This window comes from Staurois parvus, unplaced genomic scaffold (assembly GCF_062004578.1).
Source record: "Staurois parvus isolate SC_StPar_1 unplaced genomic scaffold, SC_StPar_1.0 ptg000159l, whole genome shotgun sequence".
NCBI classification, from domain to species: domain Eukaryota; kingdom Metazoa; phylum Chordata; class Amphibia; order Anura; family Ranidae; genus Staurois; species Staurois parvus.
Window position 1 is genome coordinate 2071285 of NW_028317955.1, and position 20358 is coordinate 2091642.

Consider the following 20358-nt stretch of genomic DNA (forward strand, 5'->3'; position numbering starts at 1 on the left):
CAAGTTTTGAGGCTCGATTTATTGGTATCCATTTACTCATACTTTTACATTTTACCACAAATGTGGGTTTATGTTGTGTTTGTTTTGTGCTAAAATTAATTTGAGTGTGTTTTTATTGAAAATATAGATTTGATAAACCGCACAAAATGTGTGTGACATAATTGTAAGTACCGCCATTTATTTTCTAGAGTCTGCTTTCAGAAAATATATAATGTCTTGGGGTTTTAGGAGCATTTTAGTATGTATGTACAAAATATTTTACTTTACATTTGGCAAATCAGTAAGACCTCATTCACACTATATGTGCAGAAAAACTGATGGAAACTGATGAGCAGATTTCACTTGCAGAGACATCAGTTTATTTTGTGCGTGCTTCAATGAGTTTTATACAAGTTGCAGATTCCTGTGCAGAAAACAATCCACAGGTGATGCTAGTGTTGTGGTGTGAACAGGCCACATAGAGAACAATTGATTTTGTTGTGTTCTTGCAGAACGCGTGCAGAAAAACTGACATCTCTCCACCATGGTGTGAACGAGCCCTAAATGATAAGTTTGGATTGGTTGCTAAGCTGTAACACAATTATGCATATTTGCAGCTCTAGAAACTTTATATACAGCAACAATTTTATATAATTTTCTTTCAGAAAATACACCAAGAGAAGAGGAGATTTTATTACGTCCAGCCCGAAGAAACAGAAGGCAGGAGCAAACCCCTACAGACAGCGATTCAGACAGATTCTCCTATGACCAAAAGAAACTGATTTGTAAGTCCTGCAAAAATCCAGAGGACTGGGAATTTCGACTTTCCGTGGTAGGGACAGTTTCCTGTGGGTCAAAGAAAGGGCAACACACAAAAGAGATGTGTTTTTGAAAAACTTTACGTAGATATTCATGCATCAAATTTGCATGAGAATGAATTCTATGTGAATGGGGAAACTTTTAAATGTCCTCTGCAGATCAAATGTTATTTATTGAAAAAAAGTGTGTATGGTGAAATAACTGCACTATGACCACCGGATTGAACTAAAGAGCATAATTTTTTCCTATGATATTCAGCAACATCTACTGGCCATAATGTGGTATTTTCCCCATTCACATTTGAATTGTTGAAATTTTGTTGAATTCGAACTGCAGAGAATATAGCCTAAGAACATTTTATTTTGCCCCATTTGTCCAAACAAATTTACATGCAGTATTGATGGATGAAAGGCTATGCACTTTTTTTTTTTTTTTTTTTATAAATACACTCAACAGTGTTCTGCAAAGTCACAGTTATTGGTGGCCATGGTGAAAGATTTGTGCTGTGGAACCTGGATTATACATTACATGCTATGGTGGATTGTAAGAGTTGTATTGTAAAAGATAAAGTACTTTCTGAACTGAACATGATGACTGTTGACAAGTGAAAATAAATTTTTATTTAAAAAAAATAAACCTGTCATACTTACCTGCTCTGTGCAATGGTTCCCCCACCCGACTCTCTCCACTGGCTGTGATTGACAGCTGCCTCTTTGTCCAGTGAAGAGAGACAGAGCCAAGAGAGCCACTGCTCTCATGCGTATCACTGGATCAAGGTTAGGTTCAGGTAAGTATAAGGGGAGGCTGGGGGGGCTGTTTGCAGAATGTTTTTATACCTCAATGCATAGAATGCATTGAGTTAAAAATACCTTCTGCCTTTAGAAACACTTTAAATAAAATAACATGGCATTATCCCAAATAATGCTCATCATTCAGGTTCCTTTCACAAATGAGCACAACACATTTAACTTGTTTTTAATGCTTGCAGCACTTAATTCATTTGCAGCTCTCTGAATTTGGTAACCTAACATCTCGAGGCTGCAAGGAAGTCTCCACTATTCGCTGTGATTGCAGGTTTAAATAGAGATAGCTATATATTGCCCTGCAGATGTCACGGACTGCAAATCCATCTCTGACTAAAATCTGAATGTGAGAGTACAGTGCTGTGAAAAATGATTTGCCCCCCTCCTGATTTTTTTGTTTTTTATATATTTGTCACACTTAAATGAATCAGATCATCAAACGAATAAATACAATATACAGTTTTTAAATGATGATTTCATTTATTAAGGGCTAAAAGCTGTTCAAACCTGCCTGGCCCTATGTGAAAATGTAATTGCCTCCTCTTTTGGTCAATCACAGTTCATTCATGATTTAGCACATTTTTTTGGAGAGTTGAGTTAAATTTAACTTGCCACACCCAGGCCTGATTACTGCCAGACTTGTTGAATCAAGAAATCACTTAAATAGAAGCTGTCTGACAAAGTGAAGCATACTAAAATGTTTCCAAAAGCAACACTTCATGCTACGATCTAAAGAAATTCAAGAACAGATAAGAAACAAAGTAATTGACGTGTCAGTCTTGAAAGGGTTACAAAGCCATACTAAGGTTAGAGCCAATATCCACAAATGGAGAAAACTTGGAACAGTGATGAACCTTCCCAGGAGTGGCCAGCCTACCAATATTTACTCCAAGAGCACAACGATAACTCATCCATGAGGTCATAAAAGAGCCCAGAACAACATCTAATGAACTGCAGGCCTCACTTACATCAGTTAAGGTCAGTGTTCATGATTCAACAATAAGAAGGAGACTGGGCAAAAATGGCATTCATAGGAGAGTTCCAAGGCAAAAGCCACTACTGACTAAAAAGAACACAAAGGATTGACTCCCTTTTGCCAAAAAACATCTTGATTATCCCCAAGACTTTTGGGCAAATATTCTGTGGACTGATGGGACAAAAGTTGAACTTTGTGGAAAGTGTGCATCATGTTACATCTGTCGTAAAACCAACACAGCATTTCATAAAAAGAGCATCATACCAACAGTCAAACGTGGTGGTGGTAGTATGATGGTCTGGGGTTGCTTTGCAGCTTCAGGGCCTGGATGACTTGCAGCAATTGATGGAACCATGAATTATGTGCTCTACCAGAAAATCCTGAAGGAGAATGCCTGGCCATGAGTTCCTGACCTCAAGCGCACTTGGGTTATGCAGCAGGAAAATTATCCGAAACAAACCAGCTAGTCCACCTCTGAATGGCTAAAAAAAAAAAAACAAGTTTAAGGTTTTGGAGTGGCCTAGTCAAAGTCCAAACTTAAATCCCATTGAGATGCTGTGGCATGATCTTAAACGGGCTGTTCATGCTCTAAAACCCTCCAAAGTGGCTGAATTATAACAACTCTGCAAAGAAGAGTGGGTCAAAATTCCTCCACAGCGATGTGAAAGAATCATTACCAGTTATTGCAATTCTTGATTTCAGTTGTTGCAGCCAAGGGTGGCACAACCAGTTATTAGGTTTAGGGTGCAATTACTTTCTGACATAGGGCCAGGCAGGTTTGGACAGCTTTTTTCCTTTAGTAAATGAAATCATCATTTAAAAACTGCATTTTGTATTTACTTAGGTCATCTTGATCTGAATCATTTAAGTGTGACAAATATGCAAAAAAAAAAAAATCAGGAAGGGGCCAAATACTTTTTCACAGCACTGTATCTCCATACAGGGCCTCTAGCCCAGTATATTTAACTTGTATTGCTCTGCCCTCAAGAAATGTCCTCATGATCTGCAGACTTTTTCAAGAAAGTTATTGGATCAACGTAAAAGCCAAGCAGCTAGCATTTTCAGGAAGATTGGTCAGCACTGACAGCCTCCCTATTTTCCCAGTACTGGTTTCCTTTCATTTAGATATTGTTTGCTGGAGACTGTATCTGACCAAAGAACCAGTTTGAGTTCTCTTTTGTCTTTCAGACTCGCTGTTGCTAGAAAGCACAGGATTTAAGAGCAGACAGATTGTTTTTGATCGTCAGGAAGGACAAATAATCCCACGTCTCAGGGAGCCCCGCGATCTGTTCTCTACTCTCAGGGAAAATGGCTTCTTGCAACCGCCACGCTGGCCTACTGAATGTGAGGTCATTCCTGGAGAAATCACTCACATTGGTAATTATAAATTAAGAAAACATTTAGAGTGTTTTTTATGTCTTTTTATAAAGGATTTACAGAGGAAGATGTGAAAAATGAACACTCTTCTGTTTAGCATTCTTACAGCGCAGTGCGAAGCAATCCACCACCTCACACCACACTGTGGCCAGTAGAACTTAAAGGATAAGTTCACCTTTTGGAATATGTTACATGTTCCACCCGTTTTTTTTAGGGTTGAACTTGTAACATGTTCCAACTCCTGTTGCCAGTTCTGCCAATTTCCCCACTAATGTGACAGCGGGTGGGGATCTTCCCTCTGCACACATGGTTACTTTTTAAAAAAGAACACAGCCATGCAGGGCTCTGCCCACATCATTCATTCACAGTTTCCTGTGAATGAATGAACTACAAGTACCGTCAGCCACAACGGCTGACGGCTTGTAGTTCTAAATGTGCAAACCCTGCAGCTTTCAGACAGCATGCATAGAGGAATAGGCAGAAAGCTGCAAGGCTTGTGTGTAGAAGCCTAACACTGCCCCCCCCCCCCCCCCATCCACTGATCACAAGTGTAATGCTTTCCAGGGTCCTGCAGGATAAAATAATAAATGCAATTTTTTTTTTCTGCAAAAATATTTGAATATATTTTTTTCTGGAAAGATGAACTTGGCTTTTAATGAAATGTCACATTTCATTAATGTTTTGTATTTAAAAAAAAAAGTTTAAAGTGCAACGTACCTGGATTTGCACTTTGCCTCCGCTGTCATTCTACCACACACCAACAGCTGCATTCTTGCACAGATGTTGGTGTGAATGGGCCCTTAAACTGATAGCATCTTTGAAAGGGGGAGGTACTTGGGGTGAGAGTCACCAGTGTGAGGATGTTCAAGGTACAGGCAAGTGCCAGGTCTGGCTCCTTTATCTTTAATAACACAGCAGTTGTTTCAATGTTCGTCTATGGTACATTGTGTGTATTGGCAACTGAATGAGCTGATATAGCTATATCTACTACTTGTGGCTGATTGACCATGATAGAACCAAGATCATTCCTCCCACACAGAGAAATGCGGGACCTGCGGCCGGGTGCCATTAATTCTAATGGCATGCCGCCTGCACTGGAAATCGCAACCATACTGGGAACCTTGGTTCCCGTGTGTGCTGCGTTTCCTGAAGATGTGCAGGGACCTCTTCCCTGCGTGTCCCGGGGCACGGGACTCCATTCAAATGAATGGGCTCTCGTGCCCACACAAAACACAGCCCGTACAGCCGCAGATATGTAAACCAGGGGTAAAGCCTTAAAAAATTGGCACAAGGGACATTACTTACCATCAATGTGATGTGTCCTTTGTGCTGCTGGTTCCAGGTTTCGGTGAAATCTTCCTCCTCTGATTCCCTGCCCCACTCCTGCTGCAGTGGGGGGTTAGAACTGAAGGATGGATTGCCAACTATGCCCACCTTTTATACCCAGCTTCTGTATTCACAGAAGCCATAATATAGCTTCTATGAATGGAAAAACTATCTATTGATGGAGGAGGTGGAGCTTTCAGCCATTCGCCCTTCCTCCATTCAAAGATCGTTTTTCATTCATAGAAGCTGTAGTACGTCCCTTGTGTTGATTTTTTTTTTTTTTTTTTTTAAACCAAACTTGGGCTGTGACCTTGTTTCAGGAAGCTGGGTGAGCCTTTACAGATAACTTTTAGGAGGTTCAGAAATCGTTATTGACTTTTTAAGGAGACACTGGCAGTGCTGTAGGTAGGGCACAGAGAAAAAGATGGTTTACTCTGTATCCATTTTTTGAACATGAATGATAAAGCAATGAGATCGCCCAGTAGAGGTGTAAATACCATTTATAAATTCCAACAGTAGTGAATTTGTGGGAATTAAGCTGTTGCTCTTACTAACCAGTCGAAATTGTTTATCATTATCGGCCCCCTTTACATTTTAGTAGGTTGTTCCTTGTGAAATATACCACTGAAAAGTGTGCTTATTCTCTGTTTGTCCTCTGTCCTCATATAGACTGGGATCCGGCCCATCCAGAGCCCTTCTACAGCCATACCGGCAAAGAAACAATGCCACCAGTTTCTGGGCAAGGAGATGGCAAAGTGGTGTATGAAATCAAACCAGGTAATAATGTCATGTTTAAAGCCCAACTGAATTTTAAACAAGATAAATATATTTTAAAAAATGTGTAGTCTTAAGCCGGCCATACACGGGTTGAATTCCGATTAGAATTTTCTTTCGAAAATCTTTTCTAAGAATTTTCGTTTGAATTTCGCACCATTAGTGGGTTACAGAAACGGAGGATTGTCGTGTGACCATCGAATTTGAGTGATCGGCCATGTTGGATATTTTGTGAAATACGAACAAATTTCTAATCAATGATGGGAGAATCGTGTGAGAAATGTAATCGAAAAAGAAATGAGCATGAGCTGTGACCTGGAAAGAAAAGAAAATTCTTGGCTTTGAAAATAATTTTCTGTAGCAACAGAAGGTGAAATTGAAAGCTTGGTTGGTCGAATTTCGAAATCAATGGTGGCACCATTGGATTACAAAATGTCTGATTTTCTAAAGAAACTTAGTTCGGAATTCGACCGATGTACAGTATGGCCGGCATTATGGTGACCATACACGCTCTTTGATTTTGTTATCTAATTGATTTGCAATTTGATGTAAATTATTGAATTGGCAAATAATCCAGTAGGCATAATTTCCCTTCTGAATAATTTAGACTCAATTTAGATCAGATTCAATTAAACAGAGTCGATCAGCCAGGGCAAAAAAAATTCATTCATGCTGCATCGACTGGCAACACTGAGATGCTTTGATCGTATTTAGATGAGATTAACAGATTGCATGGTGAAAACACAGAAGCAATTGATAACTTACAATCGTATCTTCTAACTATTGAAATTTACGCGTGTTTGACATATCAGTTAAATGGGTTGTCGACTAAAGATCGATTGTCCCTATCAGGAGAAATCAGATCGGTAAAGAAATTGAATATCTATCTAGGCGTATATGGCCACCATTAAAGTTCAGGGGCTTGCCAATAGTAGGAATGATAAACATTTTCAATCCAGCCTGCCAGCACAGAATAGTTAACATTTCTGGCATTATTTGTTAACCAGCTCAAAACTGGCCATTGTAATTATGCAGCCAGCCAGGGCACCACCTGATCTGCATGTGCCAGGCTTGCTCACATTGTGATCATACTATCATTAGACAGCGTAGAGCAGGGGTGTCAAACTGGTGGTTAAAGATAGTTATTTAGAGGTTGTATAATAAATTACCATATCACCCAGTAGATGGCCTCCATTCAGTAGCCAAAAAAGACATGCACAAAAAGGGGGGGTTGTGAAAAGAAATTCACAGAGAAAGTGGCTACATTATGAACAGAGTGTGACAATCAGAAAAATTTCCAAAAATTATGCTTTATTACATATACAAGTTTGACATTTAGGCAATCGCCCTGGTTTACCATCACCTCAGTATGAGACAATACACACAGACCTAAAACCATATAAAATGACACCAAGACCGGTCCAAATACTTGTGCAACAAAGACAGTGACTACTAGAGCCTAAAGTCTTTGTAGCACTGGCTCACAGGTGAACACTTCCCACAGGAGGTGTATGCAAAAATTATACCATAGGTATACCATGTAACATGTTGTAAACATGTAGACATATGCTACTACCAAAATGGTTATATCCCAAACAGGGAGTGTCAAAACATTACACTATAGATATAAAATATCACATGTATGCAGTGCAGCAAGCACAGTATGCGTCAAAAAGAGAAGCATGCCTCTAGGCCTATAAGAGACAAAAAATAAATGTCATGTATAAAATGCAGTACACTCCTATGCCGGCACATGTGGTTGGGGCCCATTCATCTGTAATATAAGCGACTGTTTCCTTAGGGCTCTTAAATGAGAATAAGCCCCATTTGTTACCAGGATGGAAGGATAGATGCAAATAGCAGAGCACTGCTTGAAATGGTTTCTTCACCACTATATGTGGACTACACACCACTTTCTGTAAGGAAAACAAGACAAATCCCAATAAATCTTCTGCCTGTTGAGATACACGTGGTATATCCTGTTTCCTATGAAAAGCACCATGATGTCCCCATCCTGTAGTGAAACAAACAATATGTGGAAAGTCACTGGAAGAGCTTTACTCTATATGAGATGTATAGGTCATATCGATCACAGAGGACCATATAACTGGTGTCCTGTAACAGTCCACTCACCACCTGCGCAATGGATAGTAGGAGAGGAAAAGATGTCCTTCATAGGTACTGCCTTACAAGGCCAGAGAGGCCAGGGAACAACCGCTGACATCAGCCGATATACCGCGGGTTCCAGCCTCTTCTCGGCGCCTGTGCTGCTTAAGCCTGCCTCGTGGCATGTGAAGATGGCTTCCTCCTTGTAGGTCAGCGTGCGTTCCACCTAGTGCGCATGGCCGGAAGTGACGTATCTGACGTATGACGTCAACGCGTTTCGCCGATGGGCGTATCTCACTCAGCTTCGTCAGGACCAATGAGATTCCTGCATTCCAATTTTCTATTTATAGTGGGTTAAGACCCACCCATTTATGCAAAAATTAACTTGCAGTTATTCCCATTGGAAGAAAAAAAGGGGGCTAAATACTTAGCACAGCTGCTGGTCATTATTAAATTCAATTAAAAGAACAAGTGACTGGAAATATCAGAGAGAGGAAAGGCTTGAAAATTTCAACAATGCATACACAAATCAAAAAAAACAAAAAAAACCATAAATGTATATACTAATCAATTGGAAAATTACCATACTTTCACCAAGAGATGGCGATGTTTAGTGAAGGAATTACCAGGCCTATTCATTAAATCAACAGTTCCTAAAAATACAGTATGAACTACCACAAAGCCACCACAAGATGGCAATGTTAATTAACGAATCTCGCTGTGGATTATGTTGCCAAGGATACCTAAACTTCAAATACCCATTTAATGGTATCATTATTATTGAGAGGGAAGGGCATAGTTAGCTCAACAGTCGGTCCTTTTACATTTTTAGACCTATATTCAGGTTTATACCATCAGATCATCAATATTTCCCAGATGCCAAAAGGTTTGCCTTCATTCTTTGACATATAATTCACCCATTAGTGAAGACAGAAAAATGCCATAGATCAACTGACGCATGGCAACATAAGGATACATAACTATGTAAATCTATTTATCCAAAAATACTTGGAGATCACATTCCACATTTAACCCCTTTGGGTACATTGTATCAAGTTTATATATCCAATATTTCTCCTTTTTTAGCAGTTCTCTGTCAAAATCACCTCTCCTTTGAGGAAAGTGCAATGCATAGAAACCTTTCACTTTTGTGCCATCCAATTTACCTCCATGATATTTAGCATAATGTTGAGCAAGATTGCTTTCAGGATCATTTGATCTAATATCTCTAAGATGTTCACCTATTTGTACTTTAAGTTGTCTTTTGGTCTTACCAATATACATCTTTTTACATGGACAGGTCAAAATATATAGCACTCTCACTGTGGAGCAATTTATAAGACTTTGAATTTTATAGTATTATTTCCTGAGTCATAAAAGGAATCTGTGCGGTCCACATATTTACAAATTTGACATTTTCCACATTTAAACATCCCCTTAGTACGTGATTTTAACCTTTAGACTTTAGGCTCTAGTAGTCACTGTCTTTGTTGCACAAGTATTTGGACCGGTCTTGGTGTCATTTTATATGGTTTTAGGTCTGTGTGTATTGTCTCATACTGAGGTGATGGTAAACCAGGGCGATTGCCCAAATGTCAAACTTGTATATGTAATAAAGCATAATTTTTGGAAATTTTTCTGATTGTCACACTCTGTTCATAATGTAGCCACTTTCTCTGTGAATTTCTTTTCACAACCCCCCTTTTTGTGCGTGTCAAACTGGTGGCCCTCCAGCTGTTGCCAAACTACAAGGCCCATCATGCCCCTGCCTTTGGGAGTCATGCTTGTAACTGTCAATCTTGCAATGCCTCATGGGAACTTGTAGTTTGGCAACAGCTGGAGGGCCGCCAGTTTGAAACCCATGTCGTAGAGTAAAGGCAAAATGAAAAGAGCCAATCAGAGTGGACTTGAGTCTTGTGATCCAATCATAGCGATCAAAACTAGTAAACACTCCCACTCCTCTCACAACATCTCTGTTTGTGTGAGAGGAAGGAGGATTGCTGCTAATCACTTCTATTTGACACCCCCCTTACATCAGATGTGAAGAGCCTTCCCCCCCACCACCATCACAGATCAAGAGTCCCCCACCCTCCCTTACATTACAGTGCACCCCCTTCCCTTGTGCTGCTGCCCGGGAAGAAGCTGAAGCTGGCTGGGGGAAGCAGAAAGTGCAGTGGAGTAGGGGACAGAGACTAACTTCTCCGCAGCTGCACAGAAAAGCCCAGGATCTGGCAGGGGAGTTCTGTCCTCTTCTCTACTGCTGGTAGGTGAGACAAGGTAGAGGCAGAGACCAGGAGGGTGCCACAGCTGCAGGAAAGTTGTGAAGGCCACATGAAATGGCCTGGTGGGCCAGATTCAGCTCACGGACCTTGTGTTTGAAACACATGCTTTTAGGGTGTTGAAAATTTGTTTCGCAGAAGTAATCATTGCCATAATTTACTCAATATGTACATTTTTTACAATCATAAGTGCCATCTAGTAGTGATAATGTGGTGTTTTTTCTGATCAAGGTATTTCAGGAAAAATACTACATTACTACCACTACACCGGGGTTCAGCAACCTGTAGATTACGATCTACCAGTAGATCGCGGCCAGTTTACTGGTAGATCATGGTCTGGACTTGCTGACCCACCATCCCAGAGCATCAGGTAGAGTGCAATGCAGAGGGACTATTTGTAAAGTTGGAGTAGGGAGCAAGAGCCACATAAGCCGATGCCTCCTCTGTAGTGCTGGTCCCTGTCCCAAGCGAAGTGATACCAACTTCACTCCACCTCTTATCCCAGCTAATGATCTTCAGAATGGTGCCAGCAGCAGGAAAGAATATCTCTTCAGGTCAGTGTGAAGCAATACACTGGGCATAATAGTATAGTGCTGCTTTCACACTGATGTGCTGCGGTTTACCCACACCGCGGGTGCAGTGCAGTGTACTGGCGGCTTTCCTGCAGGTTTGCTGCACTTAGCCATAGACTTCTATTATATACTGCGCTCCTCTGAAAAGCATTCAGAGTGTGTTTGACAGGTGATGAGGAGGCGATATGTTGCCTCCTCACCACCTGATTTAAATCAATGATTGCCGTGCAATTCACATAATTGCGACACGTAGTATTTATTTATTTATTTATTTCAGGTACTTATATAGCGCCGTCAATTTATGCAGCGCTTTACATATATATTGTACATTCACATCAGTCCCTAACCCTCAAGGAGTGTACAATCTAAGGTCCCTAACTCACGTTCATACATACACATACTAGGGACAATTTAGACAGGATCCACTTAACCTACCAGCATGTCTTTGGATTGTGGGAGGAAACCGGAGTACCCGGAGGAAACCCACGCAGGCACAGGGAGAACATGCAGGTGGTGCCGTGCCTGGGATTTGAACCAACGACCCTAGTACTGCCAGGCGGAAGTGCTAACCATTTAGCCACTGTGCTGCCCACATAGTACGGCAATTATAGGTATAAATCAGGTGTGAGGACATGACTTCTCCCATGTTGTTCAGGTAGATCTTCACCTCTTTAAGTTTGCCTACCCCTGCACTACATGATACTGATGATCCTAGGGAAGAAACATATTGAGCAAATTAAAGGGATAGTTCACCTTCACCACAGAGCTGCCTATGCAGGTAAGGGGCGTCCGTGGATAAAAACAAAGTGTGTGTCTCTTACTAAAGTTGAATAATGTCCTTGCTATAGGTGTTGGCCATTTACGTACTTCATGAAGCCGGACTGGAATACTCCCAGGGCGTTGCTAAGTGAGGCCTAGTCATTACTTCTCACCTCCACCATCACGAGTGAGCTTTTTCTTTGATTCAAACCCCCTCACATGCTCTCTTCCTCCCCTGATGTATTAGCTCTGAGCTCTGCATCCGAGAGCTCATTCCTGTGATGGGAACTGAACTTATAGAAAACCTAAAGCCTAAACATCAAAAACTACCTTTGGGACTACTATGGAACTTTTTTGCACATTTAGCCCCACGTTTGTTCCATTGCAATCCTAAAGGTAACTGTGACTAAATTCTAATTGGCTGATATGCTCAATCGCTGTGCAACATTACAAACTGAGAAGCAGAGACTACACTTACAAAAAGCAAAGATGGCTTCCTCTAAGTATATATGAAACCACAAACTAGTCATTTAGAAAACACAATCTAAACATTAACACTATGATCAGATTATTTACATGATAATTATTTTATTTGTATATCTAAAACCTTCTCCTTTAATCATCACTCCTTCTGCAGCATACAAAGGGTCTCATTTCACTGGTTCCCGAACTGGTGGACGTCGGTGTGTCATTTATTCACCTTGTACAAATGTTGATGGGACAAATAACAACGACTTGCAGTTTGAATCTCGATTTGAAAGTGGCAATCTCCAAAAAGCTGTCAAAGTGTGAGTGACCCCATCTACTACTGCAAATGCAATCACAGGCGCAAATTTCCTGGGAAGCGTGCAGCTTTCCAACGCTGCAAACTTGTCCAATGTATAGGGTTAGCATATACATTTAATGGTCTGTATTCTTGAACTAGAAAACACGACTTTATTATGGACATATTTGAATGTATAGATTAATTTATACTGTTGTTGGTATCTTTTAGTGTCCTGCAGATTATTTATGTTTGTAAACCTTTTCTCTATTCTAAACATTTAACTGTAAAATACCTACCAAACAGTAAACCACACAAGATGCTTGCTATTACTTTTATTGGCTTTGGGGCATTTTGTAGGCCATATCTGATTTTAAGCTGAACTGCAGACACAAAAACCTTATTCAGATATATTCCTCAGTAGACACGAAGGGGTTTATTTACTAAAGCTGGAGAGTCCAAAATCAGACTCCCTTCTGCATAGAAACCAATCAGCTTCCAGGTTTCATTGCCAAAGCTTCATTGAACAAGCTGAGGTTAGAAGCTGATTGGTTTCTATGCAGAAGGGAGTCTGATTTTGGACTCTCCAGCTTTAGTAAATAAACCCCAAAGAGTATAAATATACTTTGTGGATAGTGCCCAGGGCAAAGTTGCCTACCTGCCCCCCTCCAAACCCTTCCTTCTAGCACAAGTTTTCTTGTCCCCAGCACAGACATTAGTTACTCCCCCCTCACCTTGTGTCCCCAGTACAATTCTCTTTCTCCCTCAGAGTTGATGGGGAGCCTAGGGGAAAATCCTTCAGCTCTGACTTTCAATACTTTTGACTGGCAGGTAGCATGGAAAAATGCCAGCGGCTACAGTGGTGAGGGCTTGCAGTGTCGAGGATCCGGGGCACTCCTGAGAAGACGCAGGGCATATGCCATGGGTGACGGCATTAGCAACGCCACTGGCTGTCAGATCAGGACTTTGTAGTTTTTTTTCTTCCCACCCCCTACTCTCAATGCTGCTGGGACAAGAACAGTCTAGGGAGGAGATAGGGGGTGGGTAAGCAAACCCTGCACAGTCCCAACAGCATTCCTCTGTTATGGGATGCCCTGGCAGGCATCAGAAGCTGAAGGGGGAGAATATAACCCGCAACTCCTCCTGGCTCTTTCCTTCTTCCCAGATGTGGCTCGCAACTGCCAATGCTAAACTGTCAGGAGTGGCGATGCTGCTGTCACTACTTCTGTCAGTCTGCAGTGGCACGTTCCCCCTTCATAAGCAATCGCTGCACCCAGGGTATTCATCCTCCTGCCTTCTTTATTCTCCAAACCCTATCAATATCAAGGTGCTGCACACAACCTGTACGCAGCAACCAGAGCTGTGGGAGTTCACCCACTACAGGCTGCCTGAAGAATACTACAGGGGGTGGATACAAGACCAGTCACCATGCAAAAGGAGAGAAAGCAACAGGCACTTGTCTTTATTACAGGAATCTCCTGTACAGAGGCAGCGATTCCCACTAGATTATTGCACAGATCTTGAATAAATACACGGCTCAAAAAAATTAAAGGAACACTTTTTAATCAGAGTATAGCATCAAGACAGTTAAACTCCTGGAATATTGATCTGGTCAGTTAAGTAGCAGGGAGGTTGTTAATCAGTTTCAGCTGCTATGGTGCTAATGAAAGTAACAACAGGTTTACTAGATGGGTAACAATGAGACGACCCCCAAAACAGGAGCGGTTTTACAGGTGGAGGCCACTGACATTTTTTTCCCTACTCATCTTTTCTGACTGTTTTTCACTAGTTTTACATTTGGCTAGGGTCAGTGTCACTACTGGTAGCATGAGACCATACCTGGACCCTACAGAGGTTGCACAGATAGTCCAACTCCTCCAGGATGGCACATCAATGTGTGCCATTGACAGAAGGTTTGCTGTGTCTCTCAGCACAGTCACAAGAGCATGGGGAAGATTCCAGGAGACAGGCAGCTACTCTAGGAGAGCTGGACAGGACCGTAGAAGGTCCTTAACCCATCAGCAGGACCAGTATCTGCTCCTTTGTGCAAGGAGGAATGGTATGGGCATTATTTCACCATAGTGTGTTGCGCTCCTATTAATTAATATCTCTTCAATACTTCTAATCCCTTATTTATACCCAAAATTAATAATCATATATACAAATAATCTAATTTGCAAAAATATTTAAACACGTGTTCATACCATTAACCAAAAATTCATATATAATAACTTAATATAAAAAAATATTCTAATAAAAACCTCAATAATTCATAATAATAATTTGTATCCGTGATTATAAAATTAATTATTATTAAACCAATTGTACACCATTAATGGTGAAAAAATAAAAATGTCAAAAAAATGTATAAATACTCATATATAATTATTTAATATTGTGCAAAAACAGTGTCCCATTAATCATAAAAATAGTGACTCTGTGCTTTATTTAATCTTCAATCCGTGACTGTTTGTGAATCCTCCAATTAGTGCAGATGTAAGCTCACCTCCTTATCTGCCTACAATTAGGCTATATGCGCTTTTGGTTCACCTCCTTTGGAACTTGCTTAAGATTTCTCCTTTTTAGATTGTGGAATAAGGATATCCTTTATCACGGATTATCCCACCTGGGATTAATCCCTCCTCACGATGATACAAGCCCCTTATACTCTCCTCTCCATGCGTCTCTCCACATATAGGGAAAAATTACCAGACATAGTGTTTTATCCTTTTAAAATACTGCTTTATTCCTTCCAAGTAGTACACTCACATTTACTGCATTCAATATAAGGCAATTTGTGTGTAACGAATCCTCCGCCGACCGTTGAGTCATGCACCCGTTGTCTGTCAAACAATCCGACTATCTCCGAGTGACGTTGCAGCCCCACCCCTACGCGTTACGCCACTGGTCACGTGGCTTCATCAGGGGGTTTTGATAGGATAGTCACTCTCCCATTGCCGGCTTATATAGCTCGGCTCCGCCATTTTGTTGTATATCTACAGGGGGCAGCCATGTTTTTGGGGGCAATTTCGTTACATTAACACTTTTTCCAATTGATACATTTGTTGCACTTACTGCATTACTTCACCCGGAGAAATACATTGTAACATGACTCTGCGGCTTGCCAGGATTCAAACGATCTCCTTATATATTATGCTCACAATACAAATTTATTCTTTATAATTAAAAGCGATCATATTTTTAAATTATACAGACCATCATGCATAAAATATATACAGATATATGTGTATATAAACACATACCTCTGTATATATATAAAATAAAAATTGTAATATATTAAAATATACAAATCAATAATTATACACCAATAATAAAAAATATATATAATACAAAAAAAAATGTTTTTTTTTAAATTTATAAAAAAATAAAAATCTCCTACAAAGAATATCTTTAATTTGATATACCAAAAAAATTTTTTTGGACAAAAATAAAAAATCTCCCACATAAATTCATTAGTAGTTTGCACATCTATTATACAGTGAGGAACAGAAGTATTTGAACACCCTCCGATTTTGCAAGCTCTCCCACTTAGAAATCATGGAGGGGTCTGAAATTCACATTGTAGGTGCATTCCCACTCTGAGAGACAGAATTAAAAAAAAATTCAGGAAATCACATTGTATGATTTTTAAAGAATTTATTTGTCTTGCACTGCTGAACATAAGTATTTGAACACCTGAGAAAATCAGTGTTAATATTTGGTACAGAAGCCTTTGTTTGCAATTACAGAGGTCAAACGTTTCCTGTAGTTCTTGAGCAGGTTTGCACACACTGCAACAGGGATTTTGGCCCTCTCCTCCACACAGATCTCCTCTAGATCTGTCAGGTTTCGGGGCTATTATACACCAATAATAAAAAATATATATAATACAAAAAAAATGTTTTTTTTTTAAATTTATAAAAAAATAATAAAAATCTCCTACAAAAAATATCTTTAATATACCAAAAAAATGTTTTTGGACAAAAATAAAAAATCTCCCACATAAATTCATTAGTAGTTTGCACATCTAGTATATAAATATAGAACTTACCCATACCCATGATCCAAATGTTCTACTTCTATTCTTATAAAACTCGGCATCAAAGCCCTCCACTATCATATGTACTACCTTCATTATAGTATCAATAAAGATACGCGATATATTAGACATATTAATACAATCTCATCAATGTACAGTATATCTGTGGTGAATGACAGAAGAGTTCTCCCCACTGTTTATCTCTAATACTCCTCTCACATTCACCACATCAAGATACAAAACCTCCTAGGCCAGGGTATAGTGTGTAACTTGGCATAAAATAATTTATTTGCATTTAATTGTAATGGTTCAAAGAATGTTCGGAAAAATGTTCTCTACTCCACTCTACTCCACTTATTAATCTAACTTAGTAGCACCTGTCTGAGCTCTTTAAAGACACCTGTCCACCCCACAGTCAGTCAGACGCCAACTACTACCATGGGCAAGACCAAAGAGCTGTCAAAAGACACCAGAGGCAAAATTGTGGACCTCCACAAGGCTGGAAAGGGCTACGGGGCAATTGCCAAGCAGCTTGGTGAAAATAGATCAACTATTGGAGCAATTGTTAGAAAATTGAAGGGGCTAAAGACGACTGTCAGTCTCCCTCGGACTGGGGCTCCATGCAAGATCTCACCTCGTGGGGTATCACTGATTATAAGGAAGGTGAGGAATCAGCCCAGAACTACAAGGGAGGAGCTGGTCAATGACATGAAGAGAGCTGGGACCACAGTTTCAAAGGTCACTGTCGGTAGACACTACGCCGTCATGGTTTCAAATCATGCATTGCACGGAAGGTTCACCTGCTCAAGTCATCACATGTCCAGGCCCGTCTGAAGTTTGCCAATGTCCATCTGGATGATCCAGAGGAGGCATGGGAGAAAGTCATGTGGTCAGATGAGACCAAAGTAGAACTTTTTGGTCTAAACTTCACTCGTCGTGTTTGGAGGAAAAAGAAGGATGAGTTGTATCCCAAGAACACCATCCCTACTGTGAAGCATGGGGGTGGTAACATCATGCTTTGGGGGTGCTTTTCTGCGAAGGGGACAGGATGACTGCACTGTATTAAGGAGAGGATGAATGGGGCCATTTATTGTGAGATTTTGAGCAACAACCTCCTTCCCTCAGTCAGAGCATTGAAGATGGGTCGTGGGTCTTCCAACATAACAACGACCCGAAGCACACAGCCAGGATAACCAAGGAGTGGCTCCGTAAGAAGCATATCAAGGTTCTGGAGTGGCCTAACCAGTCTCCAGACCTAATTCCAATAGAACATCTTTGGAGGGAGCTGAAACTCCGTGTTGCTCAGCGACAGCCCCGAAACCTGACAGATCTAGAGGAGATCTGTGTGGAGGAGAGGGCCAAAATCCCTGTTGCAGTGTGTGCAAACCTGCTCAAGAACTACAGGAAACGTTTGACCTCTGTAATTGCAAACAAAGGCTTCTGTACCAAATATTAACACTGATTTTCTCAGGTGTTCAAATACTTATGTTCAGCAGTGCAAGACAAATAAATTCTTTAAAAATCATACAATGTGATTTCCTGAATTTTTTTTTAATTCTGTCTCTCAGAGTGGGAATGCACCTACAATGTGAATTTCAGACCCCTCCATGATTTCTAAGTGGGAGAGCTTGCAAAATCGGAGGGTGTTCAAATACTTCTGTTCCTCACTGTATAATAGATGTGCAAACTACTAATGAATTTATGTGGGAGATTTTTTATTTTTGTCCAAAAAAATTTTTTTGGTATATTAATTAAAGATATTCTTTGTAGGAGATTTTTATTTTTTTATAAATTTAAAAAAAAACATTTTTTTTTGTATTATATGTATTTTTTATTATTGGTGTATAATTATTGATTTGTATATTTTAATATATTACAATTTTTATTTTATATATATACAGAGGTATGTGTTTATATACACATATATCTGTATATATTTTATGCATGATGGTCTGTATAATTTAAAAATATGATCGCTTTTAATTATAAAGAATAAATTTGTATTGTGAGCATAATATATAAGGAGATCGTTTGAATCCTGGCAAGCCGCAGAGTCATGTTACAATGTATTTCTCCGGGTGAAGTAATGCAGTAAGTGCAACAAATGTATCAATTGGAAAAAGTGTTAATGTAACGAAATTGCCCCCAAAAACATGGCTGCCCCCTGTAGATATACAACAAAATGGCGGAGCCGAGCTATATAAGCTGGCAATGGGAGAGTGACTATCCTATCAAAACCCCCTGATGAAGCCACGTGACCAGTGGCGTAACGCGTAGGGGTGGGGCTGCAACGTCACTCGGAGATAGTCGGATTGTTTGACAGACGACGGGTGCATGACTTAACGGTCGGCGGAGGATTCGTTACACACAAATTGCCTTATATTGAATGCAGTAAATGTGAGTGTACTACTTGGAAGGAATAAAGCAGTATTTTAAAAGGATAAAACACTATGTCTGGTAATTTTTCCCTATATGTGGAGAGACGCATGGAGAGGAGAGTATAAGGGGCTTGTATCATCGTGAGGAGGGATTAATCCCAGGTGGGATAATCCGTGATAAAGGATATCCTTATTCCACAATCTAAAAAGGAGAAATCTTAAGCAAGTTCCAAAGGAGGTGAACCAAAAGCGCATATAGCCTAATTGTAGGCAGATAAGGAGGTGAGCTTACATCTACACTAATTGGAGGATTCACAAACAGTCACGGATTGAAGATTAAATAAAGCACAGAGTCACTATTTTTATGATTAATGGGACACTGTTTTTGCACAATATTAAATAATTATATATGAGTATTTATACATTTTTTTTGACATTTTTATTTTTTCACCATTAATGGTGTACAATTAGTTTAATAATAATTAATTTTATAATCACGGATACGAATTATTATTATGAATTATTGAGGTTTTTATTAGAATATTTTTTTATATTAAGTTATTATATATGAATTTTTGGTTAATGGTATGAACACGTGTTTAAATATTTTTGCAAATTAGATTATTTGTATATATGATTATTAATTTTGGGTATAAATAAGGGATTAGAAGTATTGAAGAGATATTAATTAATAGGAGCGCAACACACTATGGTGAAATAATTTATGTACACAGTGGTAGTTATGTGTTGGGTGTTTGCGATCCAGTAATATCTAGGACATATTCTGTCCAGATTTGTATTTTAGGGTGGTTATTCAGTAGACACAGCTTGGCTCGCAAGTCATATAGATATCTGCTTATAATGGTATGGGCATTGCCAGAGCCCTACAAAATGACCAGCAGGCCAGTGGTGTGAATGTCTCTGACCAAACAATCAGAAACAGACTTCATGAGGGTGGCCTGAGGGCCCAACGTCCTCTAGTGGGCCCTGTGCTCTATAGAGCTTGATTGGCATTTGCCATTGAACACCAGAATTGGCAGGTCCGCCACTGGCACCCTGTGCTTTTCACAGATTGGAGCAGGTTCACCCTGAGCACATGTGACAGACGTGAAAGGGTCTGGAGAAGCCGTGAAGAACGTTATGCTACCTGTAACATCATTCATCATGACCATTTTGGTGATGGGTCATTGATGGTCTGGGAAGGCATATCCATGGAGGGACGCACAGACCTCTACAGGCCAGACAATGGCACCCTGACTGCCATTAGGTATCGGGATGAAATCCTTGGACCCATTGTCAGACCCTACTCTGGTGCCGTGGGTCCTGGGTTCCTCCTGGAGCACGATAATGTCTTGCTCATGTGGTGCGAGTATGCAGGCAGTTCCTGGAGGATGAAGGAATTGATACC

The 20358-nt window shown here is 40.1% G+C and overlaps 1 protein-coding gene across 4 annotated transcripts in view; it reads left to right on the top strand.

Annotated features, from left to right (window-relative positions):
• AGBL2 (AGBL carboxypeptidase 2) overlaps positions 1-20358 on the top strand; it is a 68647-nt gene that overhangs the window by 20203 nt on the left and 28086 nt on the right. For all 4 annotated transcript variants that reach the window (XM_089675831.1, XM_089675832.1, XM_089675834.1 and 1 more), the window contains exons 4-7: positions 645-764; positions 3766-3954; positions 5950-6057; positions 12408-12558. In XM_089675831.1, coding sequence (XP_089531957.1) covers positions 645-764; positions 3766-3954; positions 5950-6057; positions 12408-12558 — 568 coding nt within the window. The remainder of the gene's footprint in view (positions 1-644; positions 765-3765; positions 3955-5949; positions 6058-12407; positions 12559-20358) is intronic.